The sequence below is a fragment of the Amphiprion ocellaris genome, chromosome 14, assembly GCF_022539595.1.
Source record: "Amphiprion ocellaris isolate individual 3 ecotype Okinawa chromosome 14, ASM2253959v1, whole genome shotgun sequence".
Lineage (NCBI taxonomy): Eukaryota > Metazoa > Chordata > Actinopteri > Pomacentridae > Amphiprion > Amphiprion ocellaris.
The window spans coordinates 26,085,698-26,108,514 of NC_072779.1; the positions used below are offsets into that span (position 1 = coordinate 26,085,698).

The following is a 22,817-nucleotide window of genomic DNA, read 5'->3' on the forward strand; positions in this document are numbered from 1 at the left end:
ATAAAGGAAACCATCTATGTTAAACTGGAACAGTCATTTCTGAACATAGTAGGGGGTCTATGCACCAATTATCATGTACTTATCATGCAATCATGAGATCTCTGTCCAGACAGTTTCACCTCCAATAAGACCATAATTGTTAACTGGCCTTGAGCCATGTCTTTTTGGCTTGACAACAAATAGCTGGGACTCCCCATCAGTCAGTAAGAACTGGTGAGGTCTCTTGAATGAGAGGGATAACATCAAGAACCAAAAAGAGAAATCAAGTTGCTTCTACTGAAGTTCTTAGGATTACTGTGAGCCAGCAGATATTGTCCAAAATACAACTTCACACATGGAATGGTGCAAATCCTCATTGACCTGACTGATGACAGAGGGAGGCATCAGCTTTGTGAATTACATGGCCGAAAGTAAGAATTATAGTAATTTAACATAGCTACACACAGCTTTACACTAATACAAAAATGTTGCAAGTTTTCACAGATTTTTAATTTTTTTACATTGCTACAATTTCAGAAAAAATCAAAGATATTCAAGTCTTACATTAAAAATTTAGTTGACAATTTGATACAACGTTACTAGGAAGGTAGCCTGTTTGCATGAAGTTAAATAAAAAATGTCAGCTCTTTTTTGTTTTACTTTTAAACCGCTTGTGCTTGTGACGTCATCATTAAGCGACTGTACGCAGGGCAGACGAAGCTTCATTCATGCCGCCAGCACGAACACAGCAGCAGGTATGAAATCTTACTAGTAGCATCTGTTCTGCTCTACTGTGTTCATACAGAGGAGCCAGAAAAAGTCTGAACACATGTAGTTTTTTGTCTGGAAAGTGAAAACTACTGTACTGAAGGTGTAATTTTTACATTAAGTCTTGTTTCTAGCCGGCAAGCTAATGTTAGCTTGGTTAGCTGTACGTCTAAAGTTGGTTAGCTAGCTTGGTAGCCCAGGAAGTTGCCATTAGCTTGTCAAGTCAGGTATTTATACAGCACATGTAAAACCACAGACGTTGAGCCAATTTGGTTTCCAGTCGAAACATGACATTTGTAACTGGCTTTACCGAATAACCTAACAAGTTTAAATAAGAAACTTAAGATCCTGAATGTTATTTGTCAGATCACTTATATAACTTTTCGCATAGAAGAATGTACATTTAAACATAATAATAATACATTTCATTTGTAAAGCACCTTTAAAAATCCAATTACAGTGTCAAACGAAAGCACTAGGAAAAACAGACATCTGAAATTATTTTCATAAAGACAAAAAAACAACCTGAAATGAGAAAAAATGTGATTGAAATAAAGAAAACACAGTTCCAAGGAAAATTGAACTGTAATACAATCAGGAAGGGCTCTCTAATGAAAGTATGTTTTAAGAAGAGACTTAAAAGAGATCACTGACACCTCTTCGGATCGTTCTACACTTGGTCCTCTTTAGTTTTCAGCTTGGCTGCTTCAAGTGCGTAATGTGGACATTTCTGTGACAACTGGGAGAAATGGCATTGAAGTCAAACAAACCAGTTAAACTGAATGTACTTTGTGTTAAGACTACCACATAGAATAGAATTGGAAGTGTCACTTAAAGGTGGAGCATGAATTTGTAAAATGACAGGATAGGGTCAGACATGCCGCATGACATACATCCTAAAGGGCAGCCTTTGCCATTTGATAATTGTTTTAATTGTGTTTTTGATTTGAAATCACTGAGTTGCTCAGCACTACTTCAGATGTATTTCAACTGCCATTTCCAAGGCCAAGAATGAATTTTAACTCCAACTTCAAAAAGGTGTTGAAACTTTCTGCTCTCTGAGTTTTTATGTGTGTGGAACACAAACTTAACCTAAACTGTTCTGTGACTTTCACAGGTTTAACAGCATGGATTTGTTAAATAGTCCACTGGGCTGGGGTGTAGTAGCAGGGCTGAGCTGTGGGCTCCTACTCGGCTGGCACCTTCGGGGTCGCTTTGGTCCAACATCCAAAACTCTGATGACAGCGATGGGGAACGGCGCAGGTGAAGCAAGCGTGATGGGAGAAGGAGGCGAGTTCAAGATGATTCTGGTGGTCCGAAATGACCTGAAGATGGGCAAAGGGAAGGTCGCTGCCCAGTGCTCTCATGCTGCTGTGTCAGCCTACAAGCAGGTCCAACGCAGGAACCCCGAGCTACTCAAACAGTGGGAATACTGTGGACAGCCCAAGGTGGTGGTGAAGGCCCCCGATGAGGACACCCTGATCGATCTGTTGGGCCGCGCCAAAGAAGTGGGGCTTCCTGTCAGCCTGATCCAGGATGCAGGACGAACACAAATCGCACCTGGGTCACGCACTGTGCTGGGTATCGGACCTGGCCCTGCTGATTTGATTGACAGTGTCACTGGAGACTTGAAGCTCTATTAGAATTCTAGTTTACAATTTCCTGGCTGTTAAAATATTTTCAAACTGAGCTACGAGTTTATATTTTTATACAGCTCCCTCAGTTCAGTGCACTTAATCACAATAGCAATCAGTTGTCTGTTGAATAGCAGTTATGACTTCTTGCTGTGATAGTTCAGTGGCAGAAACACGGTGAATAGTTTCCATGTTGCAGTTCTTCACACCAACCAATCTAGTTCTGATGCTCAAAAACACACAACGTTTATGATGATACCATACTATTGTCGATATCATTGCAGCACCGTGAAATAAGAAGGTATGATTCCCAATTCATGTACTCTAAATGATAAAAGAAAAATAAATTCTGAAGTTGGAGCATAGTGATTCTTCATATTCTAAAGTATTTAATACTTTGAAGATCACTGCAAGTAACAGTTTGATGTACCCTGGTTGGCTGGCTGACTACATGAATTGTGATGAGACAGGTTGTCGTACTGTTTTTATTATGAAAGAATTAAGAATTTGAAATTGTTTTTCTTGTTCTTAAATGGTGCTTTACAGTTATCATTTCTAATTTTCTAATTGAAAATAAACCATGAGTAAGGATTACTGCAGTAAAGAATTGCTTTACCATTTTAACATTGCACTTTCATAAAGAGGGCTGCACAGTAGCTCGGTGGTTAGCACTGTCGCCTTGCTGCTTGAAGATCCCTGGTTTACGTCGTGGCCTATGCCTGGGATCTTTCTGTGTGGAGTTTGCATGTTCTCCCTGTGCATGCGTGGGTTTTTTTCTGGGTTTTTCGGCTTCCACCCACAGTCGAAAAACATGCTGAGGTTAATTGGTAATTCTAAATTGTCCATAGGTGTGAGTGTGATTGTTTGTAACTCTGTGTAGCCCTGTGATAGACTGGTGACCTGTCCAGGGTGTCCCCTGCCTTCACCCTAAAGTTACACGTTCTCTCCAGCAGATTTCCAAGTGTCTCATTTCCGCACGGCTCGTTTGTGCGAAAAGCATAACCTGGCCTTAAGTCACCTGGGATAGACTCCAGCCCCCAACGACTCTAATGGGGATAAAGTGGTGCATAGATAATGGATGAATGGATGGAGATTTTCATAAAGAATAGAAGATAGAATTGTCAGTATTGATGCAACAGAGGCCAAAAATGCCTGACTTTTGTTCCTTAGTGTGTGAAATTCCCCAAACCCTGCATCCTGTCTTTCCTACAAAACAACTTAAATGCGCCTTTCAATGGTTTCCCAGAATGTTCCATTCTCATGTCTTTAAAACATGACGTTTCCAGTTTGCTATGCAGTTTCTGTAATAAATTTGTAGTCTACAAGTCCAACTGAATGGCAACGACATGTCTGTTGATACTCCTCCAAAACCACAAACTGTTTCAAACAGGCAAAGAATTGTTAAACCATGACAAATGTACCGGTGTTTATGAGTGAAACTGGTAGGAGACTCCTTTTAGTTACAGCCACATCTGATCCGATGTATTTATTTTTATGTTTTATTTCATGAATGTATAATATATGAGCAGTGATAGCTCACAACAAGCAGACTGAAGTTTTAATTAGCAACCTCCTTTATGTACCAGCAGAGGGAACTAGTATAACATCCTTATGAGTCTCACATCCCTGATGGTAACAGGAACGTGTTTTTGTACAATCTAATTCCACACCTCACACAGTCTCTACAAATATGTAATATAATCTTCATTTGTGGGTTTACTGCACTGCATTCTGCTGCTAAAGAGTTAGCTTCAAATTGCAGTCACATTTGCACTAATCTGGAATTTCTGCCACTGTAATTGAAGTCTGCACAATACCAAAAACTCCTGGGTCAGACTTCACCATTTTCTGTATGAATCAATCAAATGTTTGAAAACTAAATCGATAGTCTGAAAAGCTGTCATACAAATTGTTTTGTACAATATAACATTATACCACAAACTATGGATGGGTGACAAATTAAAGGAAAAAAACAACATAGTCTCTTAGGTTTTAGGCCACCAAATGCTCCTGGAACAGCTTCACTGCCTCTTGGCACTGATTCTCCAAGTCTGTAGAGAGATGAACAGCATTTTTTCCCAAAGATATTCTGTCATTTGGTGTTTTGATGAGGATTGTAGAGTGCTGTCTAACACTTTAGTACTAAATCTTCCATAACTGTTGCATTGAGCCTTTCCCTCTAAATGGACCCAAACTAGCAACAGACCCACTGTAGAAGTCAGCAGTTTGTTATTCCTTTCACCTCCCAATTTGTATAGCATTTCTCTACATTCTACAGCACGGGATCACTAAGCTCAGTATTTGTCATTCCTACCAGAACCATAAAACCCCTTCTGACAGCCAAGTGTGCAGTAAATTCACCAGACAGGGTAACTATAAACCAGTACATGTAAGACACGATCACACGGTTCTTGACAAACAAGAAGCCTTTATTTTTAAGTGGAAAACAAAACCGCTGTATCATTCATTATGATCCTGATTATGCACAATCAAGTATCTTAAGTGCACAATTTAAATCTAAGGTAATTTAGATAAGAATATAAGTTCAAAATTGTTAATGACTGATTTTCTGTATACACGCAAGCCTTTGATAAAAACTTCAAATTCCCACAAGTGTTGTGATATTGTTTCTGATTTGGACGAGCAGGTCAACTGAAAAGGTTAAAGGCGACCCACAGCAGGACATGAGTCTAAAAAATCTCTCCTGCACACTCAGTAACAGTGACCTAAAATGATATCCAGCAGAAACAAACCGCAGCGTAAAGAAGGGTGTGTGGGGCATGTTAGTCGAACACAAACAGGTTTGCAGTCCCTCCTGAGGTGGAACGGTCCCACGTTAGAGCAGTATGTAAAGCACACGGTTTAGTCTTTTGAAGGTAAATTTGGAGAGTTCTGCATAGGCTTTGCTAGAAAGAATCAAACTTTCCTGTAAATCGTATGGAAAATACTCTCTTGGATTTTCTTCTACAAACAGTCCTATCGTGAGAGTGTGGGGACGTGACTGGTAGAACGTAGTGTTTGAGGATTGCTGTCATGAAAGCGGCAGTCTGATGTTCAAATATAGATGAACATATTAGCGGTTTTTGTGTCTGAATATACAATAATTAAATGCATTTTACAGTCGGACAGAAGAAGCTGCTCACACATCAAAAGGAAGAGGTTCTACATTAATTTCTTCTCACTACAGAGTGCAAATCAGATGCTTCACAACAGACCTTTTTTTAAACTGAGAAGAGGACTAGCTCTTCCCACAAGCTCCCCCCCCATTGTACATAAACCATTTCCCATTCAAATAAAATAGACATAAGAAAAATTAATCTAGTCAATACGGAATGTGAGAAAATTAATCTTTGTGATTTAATCTTTTTCTTTGACAACAGAAAATAAAACTGAGTCCTTCATGACAGTTTAAAAAGGGAGAAAAAAAGTCAAAACAACCAAAAAAAAGTTTGTCGGTCTTATCCCCTGCTCAATGAAGAGCGCAGAGAGACAATAATGGTATGATGAAGGACTGTGGGAGTTGGATGGATGGTAGCTCCAGCCTGGATGTGGAGAGATGGGGGTGGGGTCTTTACATGCCGTAGCCGAAGCCTGGCTGAGCTGCTGGTTGACCGTATCCTGCAGGCGCCTGGTAGCCGTAGCCATAAGGTTGCTGAGGGGCCACAGGTACGCTGGGGCCCGCTGTCAGCATCAGCTGGGGTGTTCCTGCAAGACACACAAGGAAAGTTTAGAACAGGGGTGTCAAACTCATTTTAGTTCAGGGGCGATTTTAGTTCACTGAACTCAAATGGGCCGGACCAGTAAAATCAGCATAATAACTGATAAATAACCACAACTCCAAATATTTCCATTTGTTTTAGTGCAAAAAAGTACATTCTGAAAATGAATTTAATGAACTTTTTACAAAACATTACGAATAATCTGAAATTTCTAAAGAAAGACAAGTGAAATTTCGACGACATCAGTTTATCATTTACACATTACAACTTACGGATCACAGTATCTACAAATGCACAAAACATTCAGTCAGTAATTGGAACTTAACAATCTAGTATTTAATTTATGATCAAAACAACTTGTCAAGATCTAGAAATTATTTAAAATTTACATTCATTTACACATCTGTGTAGTAATCCTGACCACCTAAACTGACACACCACAAAAACTAAAGTGGGAACTATTAAGGAAAAGGTTCAGTTGTCCCCCTGCCTTGTAAATGTATGAAATTTATGCATGAAAAATCCATTAAAAAAATACATGAAGCTGCTGACTGACATTATATTGCACAATGTTCAACGTCTTTAAATGCTTTCACAGTAAGTCATTCATTTTCACCTCTGTAGTTTTTACACTTTGCAAAGTTGTCCTGTGGGCCACATTGGACCCTCTAGCGGGTTGGTTTTGGCCCGCAGGCCGTATGTTTGACAGGTCTGGTTTAGAGCATGACATCTGATGGTGAACTTCAATCATGTCGTCTAGAGCAAGTCATATACTAAAATGAGTTTTCTTTTCAGTGGGACTAAAACCTTCCACTGCCATGAATGTAAAAATAAAATGTTTTCAAAACAGTGCTGGCCCATCTGTAAAACTCCATATTATTTGTTACGTCTATATAATTTCTTTTGAAACTAGAAAATTACAGTTTTGTTTGAAAATGTTAAATAAACTATATATGCCATGTTTTACATGTAGGTTGAAGTCATTTTCTTATTTTGTTTTGAGTATGCATTAATCTAAAAAGCTTTGTATTTTATGTCTGCACCTGCCAGTGGGCCATCACCATAAAAGTAGGCACAATATTTTAATTCCGCAACAGAAGATACCTGATGTTCTCTGCGGTTATGTGGGGGAAAAAAATGATGTGACTAGTATCAGTAACTGGCCATAATGAGATGGAAAACACTGGCAAAAATTCAATATGGTGCATCCCTATTTAAGATTTGAAGCCAGTTTTTCAGGGGCATTAATAAATTCTGTTGTTAATAGTTGTAAGTAGCTCACTGTTCAGGTAGTCTGCAGAACCAGACTGCTATGTGAGAAAAGAAGACCGTTCTCTTTGATAGAGATCACAGTGAACTGGATTGATGCCATTATAGGACTGTTACCATAGACGATGGGTTGTGTCTCTGTTGCCTGCTCCTCTTCTTTCCTTACGGACTCTGAGGTTTCTAGTTTATCCACCTGCAATGGAGACATAGGTGTATTTAGAACAAAGCCACAACCCCTCAACATGTAATCAACATGTGAGGTTTCATTTACACAAGCATTATCAATTTTTGTTTATTAACTAGTCAGAAATAGCAGGAAAATCCATAATTTCTGTCAAAATGAGGCAACAGTCATTGCTGTCACTGTATTAGACCGAACGTGCTTTTTGTTGTACATAGTCAATCCACAAAGGTCCATTTAGAGCTGACAACTATTCATGGCATCCTCACTCTACTTTTAGTAAGAGTCTTTTTCCATTGTTAGGAATTATGGAATTAGTATACAGAGATTTCATTACAGTCTGCAACGAAATAACACATGAATGAATACTGTTCTCAAACCCTTTCTTGTGCACCGAATACAAAGCATGTATGTAATTTTTATGTAAATTGCACAAAAAATAAAAAGAACAAGAATAATTTCCTCAGGCAGCAAGTTGGATGCAGCAATGAACACAAATGCATTTCAGTTCCTGAGGGGAGAGCAGCAGCACCTGGATTCAGGTTATTTCTAGAGTTGGGGGCAACAAGGGCTGGCTCAGCAGTGCACTTCCGCATCTTGTATACACCTATATGCATTCAACTTCCAGTTTGTCCATGCACCTTTAAATAAAATTCTCTGTATACAACTTCAACAAGCAGAGAGAGATGCTGACTCGCTGTAAGCAGTCCCATGCTGTATGTGTTGCAATGCTGGCAAAAAATAAGCTGCAGCACTGAGATGCAGATCAGTGAGGAGAAGAGGGTGACTCTGGGCCAGGTGCTCCCTACAGTTCAAAGCCTTCTGCAGGGAATCAGGCACAACCACCACCCCGCTGCAGTTTTAGCAACAAACATTTTCACACTTGTGTCCTACAATATCCAGGTAGAAGACATCAAAACAAATCAATCTCTCCAAGAACAAACAGCTTTGTATAATGCAGTGTCTGTGAAGAAATGCACTTTTTAAGGTAATTTATTGTATTTTTAGCAGAATCTGTTATAATCACCAGCAGCAACCAAAATGGTTCGCATTCTGATGAATTCAGATGGGAAAACACTTAATCTTGGCTAAAGCCATTGCATAAAGTGCATTTTCTCAAATAAACTACAATGTAGTGAATACAAGATCTCCAATCCTCGATTATTGCAGCAGACCACAACAGCTATATTTCCTCAGGCTTAAAAGTCTTACTAGACGCTGTATTTACAGAACATTGTCCAGACTATGTGACTATGTCAAAGTGACAGTGCAATGCGTGTTTTAACTAAAACCATGCACACTCAAGGCTGCAGTCTTTCAAGCTAAATACAGAACTTTGAACTTTCACCTGTTCCTTAACTGCATCAACCTGAAAGAGAAGAGGTGCAGCATAGAAGATGAACAATTAAAATAGTTCTCAATGATGAAAATTGCAGAGGAGGCAGGCACGCCAAGTTGTTAAACACAAGCCACCAGACATAATTCTGGTTGTGTATTTCACTGCATGCTGATATTGTTGATTTAAGTTTAGTTTGATCACCTAGTTCATTTAAAGGAAAACAGCAGCATATGCAATATTTTGAATACTATAAAAGTTACTAATTTGTCAACATGTGTGGAAGGTATTGGTATTTGCTCAGATCTTCTAATGATTCCCTCTGACATGATTCATTAAACTCCATCCTGAAGAGAGCTGACCTACCTTGCTGAGGTACTCCCTCATGACCTGAATGAAGTATGGCATAGAAAAGTCCATGATGTTGTGCCTCCAGGCAGTCTCCAGCACCACGTCAGGCCGCAGCAGGTCATAGCAGGTGAACAGGCAGGCGGCGAAACACTCCTTCTTGTTCTCCTGTAGGAACCAGGACAGCAGCTCCTCTGCCAGCTCTATGTCCTTGGACTCTGACGCGTACTGCATGGCATCCTTTGGAGGAGACACAGCATGGTCAGGTTCAAGAAGAGACAGAAGACAAGACACTGCTGATCCCATTATTGCCCTCAAATGCAAATGGATCCTTTTCAGCACTACCTGGTATGTGTTCACATGGGTGTTGTTGGGCACAAGGGGCCGTGCTGTTTCCCCAACACTGAAAACTTAGCAGCGTCACAATGGAAAACGGACAATTGCTCTCAAAAATGGAAACACTATAAGCTACCCCATCCTACAGTCATGCAAAGACCGTTTGCATGTGAATGGACAAACATTCACCTGGGGGCTCTCTGCTCCAGGATTTCCAACTGGACCAACATGGTGGCTTGTTCAGAAACTTTTGCGTATTACAAAAAGTTCACCAAATGTGTTTCTTAAAACATCTGAGGTGAAAAATAAGTCAAGCAGCTGCCAAATCCATACAACAATGGCTATTTTAAAAGTTTTTCAGGAGTTTCCCAAGGTGTCCAGCAGTGGTCCAACACTCCTACTTTAAGCTACTTCAACTTTAAGCAAATGAAGAGTGGGCAATGTGATGCCCCGTCTTTCAATTCTTATTGCAACACAACGAGAATGCATTGCACAGCTGCTGACATAAACAATGAAGGGGAGGCATAGAAATGATGAATCCAGCGAACATGTACTGTAAGGGTAAGTATTTTTGTATGTGTCAGAGCCACTGTTGCAGCTTTAACTGCTGGTCTTATTTGTGAGCAGCCAAAACAGCAGGTCAGATTACAATAACTAACTTCCAGTTGTTTTTAAAATGCCAGAAAGCATCTGTTGTTTTCACTTTTTGTACTATGTTTGCCTTGTGTTTCTTCTTCTCACAAACACCTACCCCTCAAAAAAATCTCCTTCCAATCAAAGCAATACATTGAAACTGTTCAACGGTAATGCCACCAATACTGTAAAATGCAAAGCACCTTATAGAGCTTGTCCTTCTTGCAGAGCTCCACACTCTGTTTCCAGCGGTTGTTGCCCTTGAAGAGGTAGGCAGCAATTCTCCTGAACTCAATCAGCTCATGCTTCTCCAAACGCTGGGCCAGTGAGATGTTGTCAAAGTTGTCGTAGGCATCTATTGATGTCCTCAGTGCCTAACATGATGTGCATGAATATTATGTCAAAGAACAAAGGTATTTCTGAAATAAAAAGGATTTTATGAAGTGATGTGGAAATGTTACCTGATAGTCCTCCTCTGTGATGAAGAGGTTGTTAAGTGCTTCATTGACTGATTTGTTGTTGTGGTTCTGTACCGACCGGAGGTAAGGTTTGACCAGAGGCAGCTGTTTCACCTGTTAACACACATGTCCAGCGATCATCTCAGTTCAAATCACAGGGGAAACTTGTTTCGTGGTCCAGTCTTATTTTGAGATAGATTAAAGTGTACCTTGCTGAAGAAGTTGACAGCCCGTGAGTGGTCCAGTCTGGGAGAAAGCACTATGAGCAAATCATTCAGTAACAAGGGCTTGAACTCCAGATAGAACTGGGTGGCTTTGTAGTAAAGCTCCACATTGGCCACCTACACAGAGTGCAAAGAGGAAGCGTTTCAGAAACACTTAGTCAAACAATAATAAATGGAAAATATTTACAAATGCATCAACATTTGTTTAGATGGTAAGGCACTTTTATGAGTAATCATAAAATTAACAGTTAAAACAGTAGAACGGACTTTAGACAAAAGAAACATCATCATAGGTTTTACTCCAAGCTATTAAATTAGTGCCATCTCAACAGAAAAAATACAAGCAGTAAAATTAATGCACTATTTTTAAAAAATTCCAAATAAAAGACACAAAAATATCTTCATTTTGAAACTGTACCTTGGTGATGATGTCTTTGAACTGGCCCTCCTTCCAGGCATCTGTTGGGTGGTTCATCATGGTGATGATGGCATTGTCGTACTCTTCATACTTGTCGTACAGGAAGACCAGTTCGGCCCACAAGTGAGCCTGTTCTGCTGCCCTCAGGACCTTTGGGATGTTAACTCTGGACCAGAAGAGCTCCAGATGCTCCCTCATCTTCTGCGGCTTGAACTTGGAGTAAAGGATGGCGAGCTCTGTGAACATCCCCATGTGAGCACGCTCCAGGCCGAGGGCGGCCTCCAGCATGGTGATCAGCTCCTCAAAATAACCTCGGTCCTGAGAGAGGAGTAAGGATAGCACATGGTTATTGAGCGTCTATGTGAGAACTAAATGTTTAATTGACATGTCTCAAAGTTATATTAGACTTAATGCACATTTTTCTGTGTTATAATTTAAAGTAATTTTAGATTCAATTTCTATTTTACTTGGTAGTAGTTGATCAGCTCCTCCAGCTCGTCAGCGTGCACCACGATGTGCAGACCACACATCTGGGCCAATCTGAACTCCTTTCCATCCACGCAGGCAAAGCACACCTCTTTCCAGGTGCGGGTGCTGTTGGCCTTACGAGCGCCATCCACAGCAGCCTGATACTCTCCAAGGTGTACCAGAGTTGAAGCCAGACGGCCAAAGTTGGAGACATTGTTGTACAGCAGTTTTGCTGCCTCATACATTTTCTCGTCATAGCAGCGGTCACCAACCTAAAAGATAAAAGTAAAATAAAAACAAATCGTTTCATTTTTGGACCTCATTCTGAAGAGGTTAACAAATTTAAAGTTGTATGAGCATGATGCTAACCTGTTGGATGTGAGCATTGTTGGGTCCATTTATAAACTCTTCAAGTTCTGCCAGGCGATTTGTTTTGGCCAAGGCAAAGATCAGCTCTGTCTCTACATAAGATTCACGGGCTTTCTTACGAGCCATCTGAAGGAACTTGACCAAGTCCTCCCAGTTACCTGAAACAGTTATAATAATATCACGCTGTTGTTTTTTTATATCCATTCATTCTTTTTCTGCAAGATATGGAATACTGCTTTGACTGTTTTATGCTGATCGTGTGCACTTTCAACAACTGCTACACTAGTGGAAATGTTACACTATCTGTTATCTGACTATCAGCCAATATCCCTGGAGGGAAAAATTCGAATCCTACATCACAGCCGATGTGATTAATTGGTTTCAATCGAAGTGTCATTGGCAAACAACTAATGGGTTTCAGTGAAACCTTGATTTGTGTTTGTAGTGATTAGTCAGCTCACAAAAAGTCAGATGTTATTCTACACTCTATTCTACACTTTCCTCAGTCTTAATATACTCTGCTATGCCTCATTGGCAGAAACAGGGCGGCATGGCTTTAGACACATCCTATGAAATTAAATCTCAGTAAAGTATTTTCTTATTTGAGCTTAACAAGTCTCCTTACCGCTCTTATCAGCAGCCTGTACCACCTCCATGTATGCAGAGGGGTCATCAGCTTTGATATAAGAGTCAATAGCCTCCTTAACCAGCTCCTTCTGTAGCTGAGCCTTGGCCAGCTGGCTCCACACAGCTGGCTCATTGCAGCGTTCTGCAAACTCATATGCCCGGTCCAGGTTGCCAATATGTTCAATCAGCACCTAAGGCAAAAAAAGTGATTATCAACCCATCTCAATTCAATAAGGCAATAGTCTGTGTGGTAAGGATTAGCCACAGACCTGCACAGCAGAGGTGTTGACGTCAAATTTTTTGAAGATGGCAAAGGCCTCCTCGAAGAGCTCATTGCTAATGGCGATGTTTGCGATATCAGGAGCATCATAGTTGTCTAGCCTGCTGATGTACTCCATCACACGTGTACGGTCAGCTTTGATTGCCGTCAGGATCAGCAGGTTCTGCAGATTTCTGTTGGAGTGAGAAAAAGACACTTTCAGCACAAAGATTCTTAAGTTTTCTCAATAATTCTTTAAAGTCCAGCACATGATAAACACCTGTGTTCGCTAAAGACAGAGTTGTCCAACACAATCTTCTCCAGCAGCTCAATGAGCTCATTGGGCAAGTCAGCGGTCATGAAAGCCTTCACTGTGACTGACACCTCCTCTGGGTCCTGGGTTTCTGACAGTGCTGTCTGCACCACCTAAAATCACAGACAGAAAGGAATGGAAGCTTAGAGAAGCACCGGGCAGGAGTACTGAATAAGACGTAACATGTCTTGTCTATTCTGTACCTGGTCAATAAGTGGTCGTCTGTAGGGGTTGCTCTCAAGCAGCACGCTGGCCCACAGCTCAGGGTCTTTGCGCCGGACCAGGTAGCGAGACAAGCTCTTGAAGAGGGAGTTCTCATTGCAGACCTGATGTGAAAGGACAAAAATTAAGACTTTAACATCAAAGGCACCAAAATAAGCAAAACCAACAACAGTAGGTGGACATTTGGATACATAATTGGTGAGAAGAAGGCAAAAATTCCTCCTCACATTGATGAGCTCCTGGTCACACTGTCCTCTCTCATAGGCCACACAGGCCAGATGAGGGTCCCTCTTCTCGCAGTATTTTCCCACCACACGACTGTCATAGTAAGGGTTTTCCCTGAGGAAGCGTTCAGGGTTGTTATTGCTGTCAATGTAGATCTTGGCCAGGGCATTATGGGTAGCGGGCTCTTCGCAGCCTTCATGGATACGAGACTCAAGCCAGGGCAGGAGCAATTTCAGCCTACAAGCAAAAATGGATGTCAGAACACTGGCTGCTCACACAGCTTCTCAGACAGAGAAGAAGCACAATTCAAGCCCCTATATTGAGTACTAGACAAAAATCCCTACATTTTTGAAAGCATTGTTTAGAACTTGTTACTCTCCAACAACATGACTTATTTTCCCTGAGTCACTTCCAATTATAACACAACAAACTGCAAATCACATCTTCTCCTCTTTTAAAAACCTGTTTAACTCAGTCAGTTCTCCTGTAAATGAACAGTATTGTCTATATTCCTACTAAATGATCACTCCACTATTTTTTTATTTTATCTTCTGCAAAAGAAAGCAAATCTGAAGGGAATAAATTTGCAGGTTAATCTGTCACTATCATTGATATTACAAGCACAAAAACAGTAATCTTAAAAGCTGCCCTTAGAGAAAGTAGTAATTCTACACTGTGACTAGAAGAACACTAATAATACCAGATCTCTAACTCAAATAGCTGGCAGATAAATTAAGTGGAGGAGTGCAGCACCTGTTCCTTTTTTCCACCTCAGCCACCAGTTCATCAGTGGAAAACTGTCCTCTGACAACCAGGATCAGGCTCTTGATGACATCCTCAGAGCAGTCCACGTCTAAGAGACCACCAACCACAACTGGCAGACGGCTGGGATTCACCTAAGGCAAACATACAAAAAAATCTGTTACATCTGTAGAGCAAAGATGCAGTGTAATAGTAGTTTTAATGTCTCTGGATTGACCCTTACCTTCTGAACATAGATCTCAATGTACTTCTGCAGGTTGTTGCGGTACAGGTAGAGGACCAGGTCATGCACAAAGTCAAAACGGTCACAAACGATGATGAGCGGCAGCTGGTCAGTGAGTTTGGCTTCCTGTGTATCACACAGAGTGGAGGGAAAGGGACTATCATCAGTTATGATTTTGTAACCTACAAAAACACTTTCACACATGCCACAATCAACCAAACCTTGTGCAGCACAGTTCATCTTTTACTGCTTTTAGTATTCACCAGGAATTTGTTGTTGCAATGCAATACAAGTTCATTTAGCTCAAATGACTGTATCACTGAAAATGTATTTAAAATGCAATTTTCCAGTTACTTCAGCCCTCAAGAGATTCACAAATTCCACGACACAATATACATGGGGAAATAAAATAAAAGGTCTACCACTATAACAAATAAACGCCACAGTTTTTGAGAGGCTACAGGAATGTTAACTTGTGTATTTCACATTAAAGTCATGGAACAAGATCTTTGAGTATTCTAAAATTTCTTCTCACTCATTAACAGGCAGAGAGCTACCAGTTGTCAGGTCACCACAAGGCAGCGCTGACCACTAGTCCTGTGTTCCACTATGTACTGGTTTGCTGGCACACCGTTGCCATCCACAGGATTAACAAACTGGGATTGTGCACCTTGTCACTATTATTCATGAACATGGTACACTGACTAGAAGCTCCTATTACAGGACTACACACTACACACACAGACACCTATAATGTTTATAATAATAAAGTATAGAATCTTTCAATTTTTTACTACTTATTGCAATTACACACAAAACATGACTGAGTAAAGTTCAGAGAGCATTGGTTGCACCCCAGTGGGTGTATGGATTGTGGTGTATGAACATATACACCTCCATACAAATCCCAGTTTCAATCCTGTGTTTAAAGTTAAGGGGTGAGGAGGAAAGAAAAAAAAAGGATAGTTCCTGTACTGTGGGGAAGCATAGATTTACCTGATACAAGTCCTGCCATTCCAAAGTCAAAAGAGGAAAAGCACAAAAGATAATTGACTGCCATCAGGATTGTTGCTTTAACATTTATAACCAATACAGGCAAGGTGCAGGGGATCAGTTAGTGATTTTAATAACTTTCATATCTATGCAAAGGGATCAAACTGTAAATGTGTGAAGGTTTGCTTTCAGCACTTGCAATGCAAAGACAATTTGAGCAATATGTGATACAAAAGAAAAGAGGATTCAAAAACTGCATCACTAAACCTTCTGTCTTTGGACCAACATGGCATAAAATTAAGAAAATTGCTTAAGGTCTAAAGAAGGTGTGCAGGTGAGAGAAAGAGACAAATATAAAAACAATTAAACAAAGGGAGAAAAGGTTTCAATTGATCTGTCCCTGTGGCTTTACCTTGAGAAAGTTCTTGACACGTTCAGGGTCATAGCAGTTGCTTTCTCTACAGATCCTCTCCACCTCTTTGATCTGGCCTGTCTTGCAAGCAGCCTGAATGTATTTGAAGTGAACTTCAGGATCCTGACTAAAGTTCACAATAGAGCCCAGGAAGTAGAACAAACCTGAGAGACACAGACAGTTACATAATGCTTTTAACAACATACATGTCTACAGGCTCCCCCAGTCTAATGACAGCAATATGGATTCAGTAATATATCCTGAAATTATGTTTTTTTCCTAGTTACCAATTGGCACACTTAACTTTAGGCTTCATTTTTCCAGTAACAGTAGAGGAGCTGCATTAGTTCACCTCCCGGCCATTCTGCACAATGTATTGATAGTCCTGCCTCTGTTCTGGCCTACTTGTCTAATTGATGATTGGGGACATCTATCTAAGTTCACTGGCTGGAAATACAAAAGCAATCGAATGTCTATGCTGGGCACTAAAGCATTTTAGGTAAACTGCACTATTGGACTAAACAATTCATTAAGTTGGAATGACTGTATTTGAAACTTTTTAGTATCACCCAATCCTAAGTGAACTAGGTACTAGTTCATGAGCAAGCTTTCCATTACCGTCCATGAACTTCAAAAACTACAGCATTCATACTGTCTGGATTACTGATATCACACGATGCACCATGCTGGTATGAAATTTGGGATCTCACCTTCAAAGCTCTTGAAGGACTCAAAGAGCTCAGTAAGGGCCTGTGTGGTGAGCTGTTCATGGTACTTGGAAGCCACCTGGACACAGATCTGGAGGTTCTGGCGAATGTTGGCCGAGAGCATGGCCCTGAGACACTCCAAAGAGTCCTCCACTGACAGCGAACCAAAGAAGTTCACTAGCCACTGGACATCGGAAAGAGAATGTTAGTTTATGTCATAGGTCATACAATCTGTCATGGATTCCATAATAAGCAATGTAAAGTTTGTAAGAAAAGACAGCAGCCTTTAGTATTAATCTGATTGCACCCTGAAGCCTACCTCTGGGTTGAGCAGGTGTGTGTGCACCACAGCACGCTTGATGTCGTACAGGTCTGTGTAGTGCTCCAGTGCCCTTTGCAGAAGTCCAGCCTTCTCACACAACTGGGCGATGTGGGCACGATCATAGTTTGTGAACATCTGGTTGCCCAGGATCGCATCAGCAACCTACATCCAAGGGAAGAAGCATTAAAAAGTTAGAAAACGATCATCCTAGCTAATTAGCTGGATTCCACTGAGCAAAGTATGAGCAGGTAGGTCCACCTGTGGGGCATGCATGAGGTTCATCTCCAGTAGGCGAGTCTGTAGGGGTCCTTCTGAAGGTCTGTTGTTCTTCAGAGCATCCAGGAGGAAAGAAGTGCACTGCTGGATCAGGTTGTACTCCATGAATACATCCACAATCTAGTCAGACACAGAGACACATCAGTGAGAACTAAAGAGGAGTAATGATGCTTTTGTAACTGCTAAAACTCAGACAAGAACATTACTTGTCAAAACCTTATCTTGCACTATAGCTACACTACACAATGGCCCCTCCATACACATAAATCCAACACACCTGCCATGGCCTCCTAATTTTCTGCACCACTGACAGGACTAAATTGAAGAAATGCAAGGCCACATACTTCTATAACGTTTTAGGAACAATTACATAGTAAAGTGAAAGTTGGCTCAATACAACACATTCCTTGTTCCAACAATCGAAGAAATTCTCTGATGCAATGCGTTGTATTCTTACAATTCCTATTACCTGCCAGGACAGCACTTTAGGCAACACAGAAAGCTGTGTCAGCAGTTAACAATAGCAGCACACAAAGTTCTTCAGTGGCAGGGAGTAAAGAAAGTGATGCATTTCTTTTATACCTAAAGATGTTTGAGGGTCACAGTTAACACGTGTTGAGACTTTGTCTATCTAAATTTAAGGTTGCCCAGTTAATTGCAGGCTGGGATAAAAGAAGGTGACAATGGCTCTCCATTAGGAAAAGCGAACACTCACCCATAACATAAAGACAACAAAAGGAGAGACTAATGCCCCTCTCAAAAATATGAAAAACCGCTGTTGGTGGTGTAGAATTTCAAAGCATTTCACTAAAAAGCAAAGCATGTTTTCTGATGGTTCACTAAAAAGTCCCTCCTGCCTTCCTCTGACCTGTGTAATGTCAGCCAATGGTTCTTCATCCTGGACCAGCATCTGTGCAAACTGCAGGCCCTGTTCTGGATTGATCCGCATCACATTCCTGAGCAGAAAGATCCAGTCTGGAGTGTAGCCCACCTAGAACACAAGAAACAAAGACAGTGACTTCACATTACATGGCAAATCTAGGGACAATTGGGTGACAAACAATCAAAAAGTGATCTCATATTGATTACATTTAATGGAGACAAACATATTATTTAAGCACATAACATTTTTAACACTGTGCTACACAGTTCATTAGAAGTAGCGACCAATTACCATCTCAGACATACCTTCTTGGCATACAGGACAATCTTTGGGAACTGTCCAGTCTCTGCAAAGCACTGGATGACCTTGTTGGGGACGTTGGCCCTCAGGTAGACACTGAGAGCCAAGGTGGGATCCACTGCCTTCACCAGGTCACCCAGTTCCTCTGAACACTCCAACTGAAATGAAGGACAAGTGACATCAGCACTTGAAGAAATTCAAGACAGCTTTCAAAGTAACACATTTAGTTTCTTTAAACATCATTTCTGTTGTTTATTCCTCCTGTCTTTCTTCCCTTCTAACCCTCTGAACCTCAAAACTTACTGATGGGTTTGATAGGCATGATATTTTTCTTAAATCACTAAAATTACACTATTCATCGGTGCCAGAATTTGTAAAAACTGAGAGCACTGTTGAATTTTTAAGTTGACGGTCCTTGAATTCATCGTATTTGACTTTTTGTCTGAAAAATAAAACCACATGTAGGCTTGAAAATTAAGATATTTAATTAAAATCCATTGTTCTACATCTACTCCATGTCTCCTTTAAAAATTTGCCAAGAAGAAACTGTTTGCAATAAGTAGATTCTGTGCCCTTAGTGCAGCTGTAAAGCCATTAGTGAGTGAGTCGAACGGTTTCACTGCAGGCTGTGCTTACACAGGGCAGAAGAAACACAAAAAACGTTAGTAGTTAAATAACTTTAACTTGTAGAGTCACCATTTTTTTTCAAGTTTTGGAACACCTGTGGAATTGCCATTATAACTGTGTCATACAAAAGATATTTTTGAGTTCTCTCTACTTCTAGCCATGATTGTGCTGTTTTCATAGACATGCAGGACTTTATTTTAGCCCACGGTGAGTAAAAATGTGACAAGAACTCAGAAAATGCTTGGGGTTCAATGGAAAAAAGGCCTAAATGAGCAAATACACAGTGAAAATACATCAACAGATTATATTAAAGTTATGCCAAATGATAAAAGGAGTGTACACTGGTGTAAAGAAAATCAATAGAAAACAAGGTCAAATGTGTGCATGACAAAAAAAACATTATAACACCCTAACAAGCCATAAATATTATAAGAAATGAAAATTCAAGAATAACATACATATTTCACATCCCCCACCCATTTTTATTTTATTTTTTTTACTGCTGAGGCACTTTAGATCCACCCACAGTTCTGAAAGGAAATTTCACAAATTCCTTGCATATCACATGATCTCACGTCATCCAAGATAACAGGCAAGGCATGTAAACAAAACACGCAGTGCAGGAAGAGCCTCTTTGTGTGAGCAGAGGCTAAGATGGACATTCACAATACCTTGTCTTCCTTCAGCCACTTCTCCAGAAGTTGCTTTCGTCCCTGCTGGAGGACTGGTCTGCAAAGCTCCAGGGATTCAAACTTGTTGAGTTGGCCCTGGTCCAACAGGATACCAAAGTACTGCAGCAAGGGGGAGGTCTGGCCTGGCTGAGTGGGAACACTCTGGAAGCGACGGATGGTGTCTGGGGTGCGCAGGATACCCTGAGAGGGGACAGGTCAACCGAAGGGGAGAAAAGATGTAAACAAACGATAACAGGCCTAATAGGAGGGCAGAAGTTAATGAAATAAAATACAACCACACTATAGGTAATGCAATAATCCAAAGCTTACATTATACTTTTGTTCAAACTATGTGAGAAAGGTATTGTGACTGCATGTCTAAAGAATGAGTACCTTTGGTGCATTTGCAGCAACCTTGGCTGCCTCAGAATAGTTGCCAGCAGCAAATAGGTTGTTGAACTTGCGTGCAAAGAGTTCTTCAGCCCCGGCGAGGTTGTTGCGGACAGCTAGGCGGAGAGCAAGATCTGGATTCTGCAGCACGTTGGTGATGTAAGGAATGATATTCTCCTCTTCAACACAGACAGACAGCACCTGTGTTACAGGAAAATAGAGGGAATGTTACATTACAGTGGACTCGACATCAGGCTCAGTCTAACATAGATTGAAGTTCTTTTAGTGTTATCTACCTGCCTTCTGGTGTAGACCCTCAGTCCTCAGTTTTCATAGTCTGTGTATTACACCGAACTACAACTACGCACTGCTTCCAAGTCAATATGTCATTCCACACTATGGAATTACACACTAACACACAGAGGTGATCACTCTATAATCGCCATACTGTACTTTAATATGTTTTTTCTTATATTATTTATAGACCACTAATTAATGTGTCAAGTGACTGACCCTGCTAACCCCTACCTCCACAACAATACTGTCTCTAGATCTGGAACAGGATCACAGAAATTTTCACAGCCACAGAAAGCAAAATCTTGAATGGTAGTAATATGACAAAACTAAGAAATATATCTTTTTTTTTACTTTAAATCATCTGACACACATCTGGACTACACTAGCAAAAATCATCCCATTCCTTATTTATGTCTTGTGCCAGAAATCAAAGTGTGCAAGCTCAGCTGACTATAACTGTGGGCAATAGCGTTAAGCGTGTCTGGCCTTGGGATATGGATCCTGAATGCAAATGTGTTATTAGTGGGTCAGTGTAACTCAGGGCTTTTGTAAGAGGTCTCGCAACACACAGAAAAAGGAGAACGAGTCAAATGAAAAGAGCAGGATGGAGAAAAGGGGAGGGGGCTGAAGGATAAAGACAGCCAGTGTTGGCCCCTCTACAAACAGGCCCTGCAGGTCAGTGCCCCAGCTTTTCATACGGGTGAGTAAATCTCATTCTTCTCAGCACTAATGTAGGGTCACTTACTATGATGTGGGAGGACTAACTGGAAGTAGTTGAAATAAAATATGAACACAGAAAAAGGAGAAGAGAGAGGTTTCTTTACGGAGACGCTAGGTAGGTATTATGTGCGGAAAGGGAAGCGCGTACAGTATCTCAAACGGATGAAGAGGCTGATATCAAAGTCAGAGATAATTATAAAAAGAAATATGAGCGAGACAAGACCAGATACTGACCCAAGGCATTCAATTTTCTGCCTAAATGCCAATTAAAGAAGCTCTTTAATCATGTGAGTCAGTACTTGAATGACAATACAGCACTGCCACACATTCAGCAAAAAAAAAGTTTCTTACACAGTTTAAAAGTAACGTGCCATTTACTGATCAGAATCTGATGGAAAACATAGACAATCTTACAGGAACAACTATTCTTAACAAGACAGCACCAAGCATCAGACGACACATGAGCTGTAGTATCAAATGATTCACTAGCCAGACACAAGCTTTTACACAAAATAGTCATCACAGGTCTCTGCTATACTGTTGACGTGGAGAATAAGGTGACTGTAAAAGAGGACCAGCACTAAGAGGATTGAGGGCACCAGGCTGGGCCTCCCACTTCACATCATGTGCTGATGGGAGGTGGGCTCTTTCCCCCCTCACTCTGTCATTTAGTTTCATTATTTCCCCTCCTCTGTGTGCAGCAGTTCAGTGTTGTACCTATTATCACTGCCCAGCATTGACAGGCCAGATCTATCACAATCACACTGTCCAGTCTGAGTGACGTGTCAGGTTCTGATGCTCAGACACAAACAAGCAGTCTTTACAAGGTTCACAGCTACCAATGAGAAACTTGCTGACTGCTACAGGGACCAGTTAAGGCAGTGTGCAAACAGTAGTAATGAAGAGATTTGACCAGATACTAACCGAAAAACACTGCAAAGTTTTTTCCATGGCCTCAACATGTTAGCACCTCTCTAAGCATAAGGTTGTAATGTTTGACTTTTTTCTCTAAGTGACACCACTGTGGTTTAATGCCATTAAGTTTTATCGCTGCAATATTTCTGTGTAACAGCTCTACAGAGCAGATGGTTACTGAGGGTGACTCGGATAACTGTTTTCAGAGGGGTTGGTTGTATTTTAATCTCATCCTTATTAGATACTGAAGCACGACAACACAAATATTAAATCTATATAAAATATATAAAATCTAAAACCTCAGTCCAATCTAGACTAGAGGAAAAATATCAAAGAGTAGTAGATTAAAATTATTTCTGAGTTACCAGGCATCTGGTTAGCTTTATGAAATGCCTGTAGCATTGTAGTAATGTATTACTAGTATTAGCAGTATAAGATTACCAATTTTCTTGGTAACCAACCCTCTTAACTGGTGGGCCTAGACAGTGGCCTATTATCTCTCAGATCTCTGCCTCTGTGTATGTATTTGTGCG

At 40.6% G+C, this 22,817-nt stretch overlaps 2 protein-coding genes across 3 annotated transcripts in view; one reads left to right on the forward strand and one right to left on the reverse strand.

Annotated features, from left to right (window-relative positions):
• The first annotated feature begins 630 nt into the window (after nucleotides 1-630).
• On the forward strand, nucleotides 631-2,972 carry ptrh2 (peptidyl-tRNA hydrolase 2). Its single transcript, XM_023267446.3, has 2 exons — nucleotides 631-734; nucleotides 1,865-2,972. Exon 2 carries the CDS (start codon nucleotides 1,875-1,877, stop codon nucleotides 2,388-2,390), a length of 516 nt encoding a protein of 171 aa, XP_023123214.1. The 5' UTR covers nucleotides 631-734; nucleotides 1,865-1,874; the 3' UTR covers nucleotides 2,391-2,972.
• A 1,817-nt stretch (nucleotides 2,973-4,789) lies between these two features.
• cltca (clathrin, heavy chain a (Hc)) overlaps nucleotides 4,790-22,817 on the reverse strand; it is a 34,143-nt gene continuing 16,115 nt past the window's right edge. Inside the window, exons 7-31 of one of the 2 annotated variants that reach the window (XM_055016924.1) lie at nucleotides 20,356-20,553; nucleotides 19,963-20,163; nucleotides 18,670-18,822; nucleotides 18,350-18,472; nucleotides 17,464-17,601; nucleotides 17,203-17,367; nucleotides 16,887-17,067; nucleotides 16,177-16,340; nucleotides 14,772-14,897; nucleotides 14,540-14,682; nucleotides 13,789-14,023; nucleotides 13,543-13,665; nucleotides 13,307-13,452; nucleotides 13,037-13,220; nucleotides 12,766-12,958; nucleotides 12,141-12,298; nucleotides 11,771-12,043; nucleotides 11,304-11,621; nucleotides 10,871-11,002; nucleotides 10,665-10,775; nucleotides 10,407-10,577; nucleotides 9,253-9,474; nucleotides 8,899-8,919; nucleotides 7,487-7,562; nucleotides 4,790-6,086 (exon numbers count right to left, since the gene is read on the reverse strand). In XM_055016924.1, coding sequence (XP_054872899.1) covers nucleotides 5,953-6,086; nucleotides 7,487-7,562; nucleotides 8,899-8,919; nucleotides 9,253-9,474; nucleotides 10,407-10,577; nucleotides 10,665-10,775; nucleotides 10,871-11,002; nucleotides 11,304-11,621; nucleotides 11,771-12,043; nucleotides 12,141-12,298; nucleotides 12,766-12,958; nucleotides 13,037-13,220; nucleotides 13,307-13,452; nucleotides 13,543-13,665; nucleotides 13,789-14,023; nucleotides 14,540-14,682; nucleotides 14,772-14,897; nucleotides 16,177-16,340; nucleotides 16,887-17,067; nucleotides 17,203-17,367; nucleotides 17,464-17,601; nucleotides 18,350-18,472; nucleotides 18,670-18,822; nucleotides 19,963-20,163; nucleotides 20,356-20,553 — 4,089 coding nt within the window. In that variant the 3' untranslated portion in view covers nucleotides 4,790-5,952. The remainder of the gene's footprint in view (nucleotides 6,087-7,486; nucleotides 7,563-8,898; nucleotides 8,920-9,252; nucleotides 9,475-10,406; nucleotides 10,578-10,664; nucleotides 10,776-10,870; nucleotides 11,003-11,303; nucleotides 11,622-11,770; nucleotides 12,044-12,140; nucleotides 12,299-12,765; nucleotides 12,959-13,036; nucleotides 13,221-13,306; nucleotides 13,453-13,542; nucleotides 13,666-13,788; nucleotides 14,024-14,539; nucleotides 14,683-14,771; nucleotides 14,898-16,176; nucleotides 16,341-16,886; nucleotides 17,068-17,202; nucleotides 17,368-17,463; nucleotides 17,602-18,349; nucleotides 18,473-18,669; nucleotides 18,823-19,962; nucleotides 20,164-20,355; nucleotides 20,554-22,817) is intronic. The other variant, XM_023267450.3, reaches the window with a different exon arrangement.